At 47.1% G+C, this 10,816-nt stretch overlaps 1 protein-coding gene across 4 annotated transcripts; it reads right to left on the reverse strand.

Moving 5' to 3' along the window:
* Positions 1-133: 133 nt before the first annotated feature.
* LOC117642298 lies at positions 134-10,230 on the reverse strand. 4 transcript variants are annotated; one of them, XM_034380343.1, is made up of 5 exons: positions 9,021-9,238; positions 8,434-8,474; positions 7,993-8,156; positions 382-483; positions 134-269 (listed from the first exon to the last, which is right to left on the reverse strand). In XM_034380343.1, the coding sequence occupies exons 1-5, from the start codon at positions 9,139-9,141 to the stop codon at positions 164-166; spliced, it is 534 nt and encodes a 177-aa protein (XP_034236234.1). In that variant the 5' UTR covers positions 9,142-9,238; the 3' UTR covers positions 134-163. The 4 variants fall into 4 exon arrangements, 3 of the variants coding, with proteins under 3 accessions (XP_034236234.1, XP_034236233.1, XP_034236232.1); XM_034380342.1 differs by lacking the exons at positions 134-269; positions 382-483; positions 9,021-9,238 and adding exons at positions 626-1,581; positions 9,282-9,506; XM_034380341.1 differs by lacking the exons at positions 134-269; positions 382-483 and adding an exon at positions 626-1,581.
* Positions 10,231-10,816: the final 586 nt, after the last annotated feature.

The following is a 10,816-nucleotide window of genomic DNA, read 5'->3' on the forward strand; positions in this document are numbered from 1 at the left end:
AGTTTGATTCCTGATGTAAACTACAGAAGAAGCCATGCAAACAACCTGCCCCATAAACTACCCAAGAAGCAGACATTAAAAATTTCCCCCAATAGAAAAGCGCCATGAAAAGCAGACCAAATTACGTGGCCATTAATAATGTTTAGTCAGTCATCAGAGCCACTCAAGACTGCTCTGCACTGTAAACACCAGGCAGTGCATGCTCGCAAAAGGCAGATAAAAATGTCGAAGGAAGCCAGCGTTTATTCTCTCCTCTCAGAGCCCCAGTCCTGCAACAAAATACAGTAGTTAGACAGAAAAATCAGAAAAAGACATGAAAACGAAAGCAGTAACGAGAAAACAATTGCATCATCAAAACGGCAGAAAGAGTTTCTAGAGTACCGGAGACTAGATGTACTCGTAGGTACGTCGAAGTTGGTTGCACACAGGGTGCAGCCAGACGAAAGCTCAGAAACAGGGCATCTCACGCAGATAATGCCGGGGCTGTGACAGGAAAAGGCGTGAGTCGGAGAATAAGCAAAAATTGAGGTCCTGCTCAGCATTAAGGAAATAAAAATCGTGATTTGAAGGAGTGGGGATCGAAAAGAGGCAACAAAGACAGAGCAAGCACATTTATCCAATAAGATTCAGCCTTTTAATTACTTATTTACGATTAACACAACAGAGGATGCTTGCGCCAGTAAGACATCAGAACAACCATTAACCAATGTCCATGTTATAGTATGAAGAAAGCTTCAAGGCCGGTACTAGAATCAATTCCAGGCGATTGTGTCGGGAGTCTTGCAAATTGTGAAACGATATCTTTGTTATGAACAATAAAATTAATTTCCAGGAAAAATCCATGGTGCCGGCGTCAATCCCCAACGCCGACAATTTGAAGAGTCATCGGTAATGCATGTTTCTTTCCACGCGTCTATCCCCCTGTAACGCCGAAAATCATGCGATTTCCCTTCCACTAGTGATTCTGTTTTTCCTTGTGATAATTAAGTGTCTGCCTCTGAGCGAACTTCTTTCCACAGACTGCACATTTGTAGGGTTTCTCCCTAGTATGGACCCTCTTGTGCGCAGTGAGATGACTGCCCCGGGAAAACTTTTTCCCACACTCTTCACACTCGTATGGCTTCTCCCCAGAATGAATCCTGTTGTGCACAATGAGGTTTGACAGGCCATTAAACTTCTTTCCACACTCGACACACTCGTAAGGCTTCTCCCCGGTATGAATCCTCTTGTGCACAGTCAGATTGCCTTCTCGGTTAAACTTCCTCCCACACTCGTCACACTGGTACGGCCTCTCCCCGGTGTGGATCCTTGCGTGCCTCTCCAGATCCGCAGCCTTGGTCCACTGCTTGCCGCACACTCCGCACGCGTGCCGCCCCGCCTTGGAGTGCCCCGCCAGGTGCTTCCGCAGGTCCGCCTCGGCCCGGAAACTCTTGCCGCACTCCCCGCACTTGGACGCGAGCCGCGCCTTCCCGCCTCGCTGCCGCCGCGAGGCCTGCTCCACCTGCCCCGCACCGCCGGCCGGGCCAGCCAGCGAGAAGGTGCCGCTGATGACCAGCTGCGGGGTCTCCGCCGGGACGGGGCCTGCAACGCAGAGTGGGTGCAGAACAGGTTTGAGTTTAAAAAAGTAGCCATTTCTGGGGACCCTCTCCTCCCAGAACGTAACATCACGTTTAAACGAATGTGACAAAACATCACGTTCTATTTAGCATTGGATCACATTCGTTTCAAAGTGAATAAGCTGAGTTGTGGCTGATTCACGTCAAAAAGAATGTGACACAATGCTTAAACGAGCGTCAGCCTTCCGAGTCACGCAGGGTACCACACTACATGCACAATACTCGCAGTAAAAATTTCCCATCCAATGCCACTGGGCCAACAGCACATGCACTCCCAATGAGTAATTCCATGCAGCCATAATTCTATGATTCTCAGTATATTTTCATAACAAATCTAATACTGAGAAAATCGTTCGTAACACGTATGAAAAATTTAAGTCACCCAAAACCCTTCGATACAAGTTGCTACCTTCGCTGCGCTGTCATATTACTGAGCTTTCAGATCGCGTTACGAGGTAAAGGTGGACCAGGATCGTGAGAGTGTGCTACTGCACAGAACTACTCACTGACCGGCGCATGTTTGAACTGACAGCAAGCGTCACCATGTGCACATGGTCTATTTACCAAGCATGGAGATGACACTGTAAATCCAAAGGTGGTACTTTAAAAACCCTTTTATGACGATACCATTGAGTGTCCCCAACTCCTAACAAACGGTCATACGCAAAAGTCTTGCCTTCAAAACGGCGATACACCCAGAAGTATCGGCTAACTTTGGCGATACTTCTGTATTGCCTTTTGGAAGGCAAGATTTTGCGGCAAGGCCGGTTATTGGCGATACTCAATGATATCTGTAAAAAAGAAACTAAAATATCGCCCTTGCATTTGAAGTGCAGTTCGCAGTGCGAGGAAAGGACCGCCCCTTATCACGATGCTCCGATCCTACAACACCAAAAAATTGTTACACCAGACGCATGAGACAAGGCAGCCTAGTGACGCCGGACAGGCAGTCAGATTGGAGTCGGAGAAGGGCTTCGAGGACCACGTGAATGCCCTTCAATCCTGCAACAACAGAGATGTTCCGTTTAACGGATGAAGCAAAGTTAAATTGGAGGCGCGAGACAAGAACATGCAAACAAATCGAGATCAAGAATGGGCTCCGGAACTGCATGTAGGGGCCTACGGGGATTCGCAATTAAAAAGATTAACATCTCACTTAATTATGAACTTGCAAGTTTGATGTCAGCTGATTTTAGAAAAACATAGCTACTACAGATCCATAAGCAAACTGAAACTGGACTTATTCTGCACTTTGCTCTTACCAAAAACTGCAGTTCAGGAACTGTAGTTTTGGCACTATAGTTTAAACTGTAGTTTCACTATAGATCCTTCCACCCGGGAGATGTATTCGCCTTCTTATTGTCCAAGACGCTATTTATGTATTGGCACTCCCTACCAGTAATTGTGCCCTAATGTCTGTCCCTTGCTTTAGAACCCTTTCACCCTTTTAGAACCCGTCACAAAGCGGCAGGGACATCAAATTGTAACATTTCTGTAGAATGACCCGTTAACAAATGAGCAGCTGGAGAGCAAAATACAAAAACCTCAATGACTTTCGTCGAACATAATTAGTAGACAATACTTGGTCGGAGAATTTGCCGCGTCACTTTTGACTCTAAAATCAGTTTCGGTGCTTGCCATATATCATTTACAAAGAAGCATGGGAGAAGGTAGTAATTATTCTAAACTTCGTAACAAGCCCAGACCACTACACTCATTATAATGAAACTTGCTATTCCCCAGGAAGTGTTCGGTAGGTAGTGCCTTTCTCGTGCAAAATTATTACAAGGTAGGTGTACGCCAGACAGTGGCTTATCGTAACAGGCTTCGCGATGGTGCGCCGGTTCCGACAATCCACGCCTGGCGCTTACACCTGCCTTGACCTACGTCGCTGGCCTGCCTTCGTCAGACTGCTCTCTCGCCACACATCGCCACACTAAAAAACCTGATCGCACGTCGAAGTAGCGTTCGGTTCTAGCTTTTCTGCTGAGAGCCATTCAGGAGTAGAATCGAGTACACTGTGAGAAAAAAGGCCGGAACATGACTGGTCAATTGCCTGGAACGTTCCGTACCTTTTTTCCGTACCCATTTACATGGGTTCATATGGAGCAAGTACGGAACGTTCCGTACTTTTCTCCGTACCTCCGTACGATATTTTTCTGTACAATTTCCGTACAAAAGTACGGAATTTTATACAGTGTAGTACGGACACACACACAGAGGAAAAACTTTTCAACCCCACCCGAGATACGGGCTTCGCTATCGCTCAGCCAAAAACAAACATTTTTGGCATAAGTGGCCGTTACGTATCGTCAAAATCGCAATTCCGAACTCCGCATCAACTGAACTCTGGATCACTTAAGCAAATTACTGCTAAGTCCCATACAAAGTACGTGGGAATTTTGCCTTTTCTGTGAGACAAAATGGAGCGTTGCAGGCTTGAGGATTTTCTTTCTGGGCGTACTGAACAAAAGTTTCACAGGAACAGTAGTTCGGACGAACTCATTTTCACGGAATTCGGAGCCTGAAAATGTAGGTTTCAATGAGAACCACCCATTAACGCGCAGTTAGTGCGTGATAATGCTACTTATTTCGCGAAGATACGCCCGTTGCTCGCCAGGCGGGCCCAACTCAATAAGAGAGGGTGCTCTGCAAACCAAGGTGTGTACATAGCGCACTCTTATCAGAGCATGCTTCCAAGCACATTCCTAATTAACACTACTAGCAGGAGCTCAGGTGAGGAACAAGAACAACATATACCGGAAACAGCTGCCAAATAACGCTTATTTATTGATGACGAATGTTTATTCTCCACCCAGAAATTAAAGAAAGCTTAATTTATGATAGGATTTGATTTGAACCTACGTAAAACCCCAAAACAGGCCGATTTCTTGAACTGCTTCCGGTCCGTGTTCCTCTTCTTGTTCTTCACTTCAGGCCCTGATTGAAGAGACTATTTCAGCATACTTGCGAGGCACACGCTAAATAAGAGTGTACCTGGCATGTACACGGTAAAAAAGAGTGTGCCTGCCAAGTACACGCCAAAATACACTACATTAGTCTCATCTAAAAGCATGGACGTCAGTTCAAGTGAGCTTGCAGTAACACTCCACTGTAGGGTAAGGTTACAAAACATGGATCACTTTTTAAATAATCTTCTCTAGATCGGAATTAAGTATGGGTTGACTACTATTTTTGAATCTAATATTGATGCTTACCTTACTGGTCATATGGCTACCAAAAATGGTACCTCTAACTCGAATACTTTGGAAGTTGTGAGGACAAGAAAATTTGGCTATTTTTGCTAGGTTAGGGTGCTCCAGTCATGGATCACCCCACCAGCGTACGGACACATAGCAATGTAGTCGCAAAATATCAAAGTAGTCTGTCCAAAGTGCACGATGAAAAATTTTGAAGTGACTGCGGTGATTGCTTGGCCCAGAATCAGGGGTGCAAAAACCACCTTTTTGAACGCCCTTTTTCCATCGATCTTCGGGGGCCTGTTTATGGTGTCTTTCTAAACGCAACCCTGCAGAGTAGAGAGACGCAGTTACAAACTAGTCAGCTTCATATCGAACAGTCAAAGGGTCAGACCTGGTCTTTAGTTATAGACCCCCAAACAGAAATGATCCATGTTCGGCACTTTACCCTAGTGTGAACACTCAGGCACACTCTAATTTAGCGAGAAACTGGCAAGTATGCTGTAAATGAGAGTACGCTTGGAAGCATGCTCCAACAAGAGTGTGTTGCACCTCCCTCTACATTACCCGCTCGAAAAGATGAGATCCAACATGAGGGAATCCTTTGGACGAGGGGGAAATCACTCGCGTAATAGTCGGGTCACCGATTCCTAGTATTGCGCGTAATGGTAATAGTGTAATAGCCATTTTTTTTACAAAAATCCTCTATTCAGGGACTGATTTCAGCCTAAATATGGATAATTTCAAGCGTAATAAGCCTTCTTTAATAGCGTAATAGAACGTAATAGGGAGTAGTCGGGTCACATTTTTAAGAGTGATTACCCCCTCGCCTTTGGACCTCCACGAACCTCTCCATCCCATTGGAACGAGTCAGCTGTGCTCAACAGGGTCACAGAGCAGTTTAGAAAACAGTAACATGATCACAGCGGAGTTACCACTTGGTTTCACAGAGCGAAGAAAGAGTAACCAAAACCGAAGTCAGATATACGTTACAGTTTCTATGAGAAATGTAAGCGGGGCGGGTGAGGTCAGGGGCTCATCCGCAGCGTATGTTTCACTTAGAAACTGACATTTCTGAATTCCCGGTTCAGTTCTTCTTGACATACCCTACTGTTCCCCGTTGGAGACGCGCAGCGCTGACAAGAGCATATCAATCGCGATGAAAAACCTCGTGTCAGGAGTCATGAGCCGACGCGTATCAATACGGCACTTTAATACGGTACTTGAATGAATTTTGAAACTGAGGAAGAACAAATTTGTTCTTCCGTTTTCAGATAAATTGGGATACCCTCTTCAGTGGGGAAAGGGGGTATCGAACCCCACCCCAACGCTGCGGTACGGGGACGCGGGGTCAGAGCCTGCGTCACATAGCACTAAGCACTTTTCAAATGAGTAAGCAGCAACCTGCCAAATAGGGTACTCGAAAGAATCCTGAGACGGAAGAAGAAGAACAAAAGTAAGCCTTAGAAACGGCTTCAGCGCACGCGCAGAAGCTATTTTCAGAGCTTACTTTTGTTCTTCCGTTTCAATAATCATTGGAGTACCCTATTCCATAATTGCCGTCGAGATTGCGCACCCAGATATTAGTACATAATATGTATGTTGCCGCTTCGACTGTCAGTAGCCGAGAAGTGAAGAACAAGAGGGTAAACAAAGGAGGAAATTGCGACTCGGCCTCACCCAACCGTTCGTTTTTAGAAGCGGCACTCCTTCAATATCTATTTGGCAAGTGCCAAAAATACTCATTGACTAAGGAAAGAAACGATTTTGTGAGCACTTCACCCGCAAACTAAAATTACCATATTTACCCAGTCCACTCCATTTCTGGTTTCGTGATTCTTCAAGTCCTTCAGTCGGAGACGACTAGAACTGTCTATAGGAGCCGTCCCTTAATTAGTTCTTTGTCACTTTAAGGGGGTAGCACACTACGCAAGGTAAAAAAATACCGTGTTTGGGAAAATTTTTTGCGGACGCATGACATACAGGGCGCCAGAACTGGTCATGGGATCTTTTCATACTGTAACTAAGGATCAAAATCACAAATTTTATAAGGTGTCTTGAGCAGCTGTTGCGAGTTCGTCGAATAACGCTTAATCACTGCATAAAATACACAGGTCGTTGGTTTGCGCGATTTGGACCAAACGGTGGGACCTGAAGGGTCCAAATTTGGTGTGGACCATCTGAATACATGTCATTCTGGTGTGAACTACGGAAAATTTTTTGGAACAACTAATAGTACCTCAAACACGGCAAAATGACAAATTCTGAAAACAGCATTTTTTTTTAGCCTACTTTCTTCCAAAATACTTCAGTTTAAATATAGTAAACCAGAATTGATCGCAATTATTTTAGTTCACACCAGAATGACGGGTCTCATTATTGTGCGAAATCTCGTCCAAATCAGACGAAAATTGCGGTCTGTATCACACAAACCGTGTTATTTTTGCACTGGTTTGGAATAATTCGTGGAAATTGTAATTGCTGCCTCCAACTGCGCTCCATACGTGTGATTTTGGTCCGAAATGAAAGTTAAATAAGATCCAATAGTCAGTTTTGGCGTACCTCACCTCCTCTACCCGCAAATAGTTTTCCTAAACACACAATTTTTTAAATCTTGCTAAGTGTACTACCCCCTTAAGACCCTGTCCCCCTATGTTACGCTGGACCAGACCCCCGCCCCCTTTCGTGAGCTTAGCGTAACGCTATATTTCTCAGGTAACCATTTTCTTTCACCTTATTTACTCTTCGTACTTCTGTAATGATGCTAACATATTTTGTGTACATAGCGTAACGTTGCCCTGACTCGGACTCCCCGTCGCCCCACCGCAGCCTCACACAGAACGATCTGTCCTTACAGGAACGTCACGTAAAAGCTGACTCCCTTACGTTACGCAGTTTGCGGCACCTTTTGACCCCCCCCCTCACAATATAACGTGTTACGCAGGCCTAGACCCCCCCTCAATTTCGCCCACATACTACACTCAAAATCTCACAGCTTAACGCAATTAATACCCTTATGACCGATTAAATTCCTAGAATGCGCTATGGAATTAAATGTGCTTACGCTGAATCGAACCTCCACATACCGCAGTGCTTAGAGACTGCCCCCTGATCCGGGATTATGTACCACAACCCTAAACCACTCCCTTCCTGCAGCAGAAGAGGAAGAGACTTACCCAATGGACGCAAGAGTCACGTGACAGCGACAGCTGGCAGTGTCAGCGCTCGCATTGCGCTGTCGCCGGCCGCTGGGATCGTCAGGCGAAACCGGTGGAGGCCGCGACAATCCCGGACGTGTTTGAATCTCCAGGACTGGAACGCGGTGCTGGGCCCCACTAATAGGGTACTTTCGTAGATCCTAAACCGGAAGCAAGCAGACCAGCAGACGCCAAATTGGTCGGAAACTAACCTCTCTTCGGATCCAAAACTAAAGCCGAGCTGTACAAGTATTGCTCGCGTAACACATATGCACTGCAAACAAGTATCAAACGACGGTATATGTTCAAGTGTGGCCGATACGTTTGACGAACGTCTCTTTCCCATGTCAAGTTTGGATCCACTTCCGCCAACATGGCGTCCGTGTGCTTCCGGTTCAGGGATCTACGAAAGTACCCTATTGATCCCTCGTTCCGAGAGCAATAGGGTACTCCAGTGAATCCTGAAACGGAAGAAGAGGGTCAAAAGTAAGCCCCTAACACAGCTGCTGCGCATGCGCTGACGTTCCCCCACCACCCGGTACGCATGCGCAGAAGCTGTGTTCAGGGCTTAAGGCTCGTATGCGCAGGAAATTCGTAATGCGTAGCGGGACCCTTGCGCACGGCCCGTCCACAATCGGCACAGTGCATAATGAACGAAACGTTCAATATTTATTGTCAAGTGACATCCTTAAGATATTTCTAAAAAACCAAACAATCCAGAAGCTCTCCAAGCCCTGTCTACAATTAGCTCTGTTCGGTATGTTTTATGTTTAAAAATTTCTGTTGCCGAAATACATTTGAATGATACTGAAAGATAGAATTTCGAAAACAAACAATTTAGAAAGTATTCAGACAAATCCACAGGTGACCACAACCTTGTAACGACAAGGCAATTTGAGACTCCCTAGGTTATGTCGCTGTGCGTACACGCAGGATATAAAATTGGTTTAAATCCTTGCGCACGGCTTGCGACCGGAACCAGTAGGCTTGCGCACATGCATACGCACTTGCGCACTGCTGCGCTCTGCATTGTAGACGAGCCTTTACAGAGAGAATCCGAACGCTCTGAATGTAGAGTCCATTGGTGCAGTGCAAAAGCATTGCATATGAAATGCAATGCCTCCCCATTCACATGTATTAGCAGAGAGCCGTATCGGGGTGCATCGAACGTAAGGTGCAATATTGCTATGGCATTGCACGAATGACGTGATGTCTCAATGCATTGCACCACACGCGCTATACTCTCAGCGTTGGGAATCTCAGTGTACCTTTGTTCTTCTTCCGTTTCGAGATTCGTAGGAGTACCCCATCCATCGGTGGGGTCACACGTTCCGGTCAAGTCCAATGAAGCGACTCTGAAGTTAAAATCCCATCCGACATTTTGACCGCCTTCGTCGGTCTTCTGGCTCATTGAGCGCCACCACCGCTCTGGACCTTGGGTGCGGGGATGACTCACTGACGCTGCGTCTTCTCCCCGGCTGTGGCCAGTCGTCCCGCGCTTGCGGTTTTACTTTAACTCACGTCCACACTCATCTCAGAAACGTGACATCACTTAGAGACGAACGTGACGTCACGTTCACGTTCGTTTGAGCATAGTGTCACATTCGTTGGGGTGTGAATTAGCCAAATATCAGGTTGTTCACATTCAAAGGCACGTGACATAATGCTAAAACGAACGTGACATTTGGTCACGTTCGTTCCAACGTGATGTCTCGTTCCTGGAATGAGAGTGCAGGCGGTCGGCCAGACGCCAACACTAGTAGAACTCAAGCGTACTTTTACGCCTTTCTTCAAGCGTAGTAGAACTACGCTCGGCTTCACGCGCAGTTCTACATTTCGACTCACTCCCGCCAATCTAAACGCATGGGAGGATTTCTTCTCTACGCTCGACGTCAAGCGTAACGTCATCAAGCGTATATAGTTGTATCCTTGAACGAAGCATATAACTACGCTCCGGTTTTACCAGTGCACCTGCGAGGAGCGAGCACTCCCTCGCCTTCCTCGGCACGGCAGTAGCGGCTGCGTCCCTCCACGCGTGGACGGGCGGCGCATCCACCATCCACGCGGTCCTGCGTTGCGGTGGAACGGTACGCTACTTTGAACGAAGTCTTCGATGTATCGCTTCGTAATGCGACGAAAAGAAAGGTATTATAAAATCACCGAATAAAGTACACCAATGAATCTCAAACCGGAAGACGAAGATCGAATGCAAACCCTACAACAAGGTAGGTGTACCCCGAGATGAAACGCCCATCGGAGAATTGCCGGGGACCACCCGGGTACTCCCCGGGAACACCTAGGGAACCACCGGGGAACTACCGGGGAACTACCGGGGAACACCCGGGGAATACCCGGGGAACACCGGGGGAACACCCGGAGAACACCCGGAGAACACCCGGAGAACACCCGGAGAACACCCGGAGAACTCCCGGAGAACACCCGGGGAACTCCCGGGGAACTCCCGGAGAACACCCGGGGAACTCCCGGGGAACTCAATTTTCGCCGGAAAACCACCGGGGAACCGCCTTGAGCTGCGGAAATGGCCAGGGCAGCGCGCCATACCGATTCTTGGTGATGCGCACGGGTGCGGACTTTGGAGAAGGGCTGGAGTGCTGACGTGCGGCGGCGGCCGAGAATGTGCCTTTGTCACTCTGACTCCACGTTCCGTCCGTTGTTTTGATCGGGCGCCGACTTGGTTGGCACCTTTGGATTCGGAAAGGATCAACACGAACACTGTTCAAACTTTTTAGTTTAAAATTGTAGCTGCTAACTAACTAAGGGCGAGATGAACGGCGCGCACAGC

This window comes from Thrips palmi, unplaced genomic scaffold (genome assembly GCF_012932325.1).
Source record: "Thrips palmi isolate BJ-2018 unplaced genomic scaffold, TpBJ-2018v1 HiC_scaffold_16, whole genome shotgun sequence".
In the NCBI taxonomy this organism is placed as follows: Eukaryota; Metazoa; Arthropoda; class Insecta; order Thysanoptera; family Thripidae; genus Thrips; species Thrips palmi.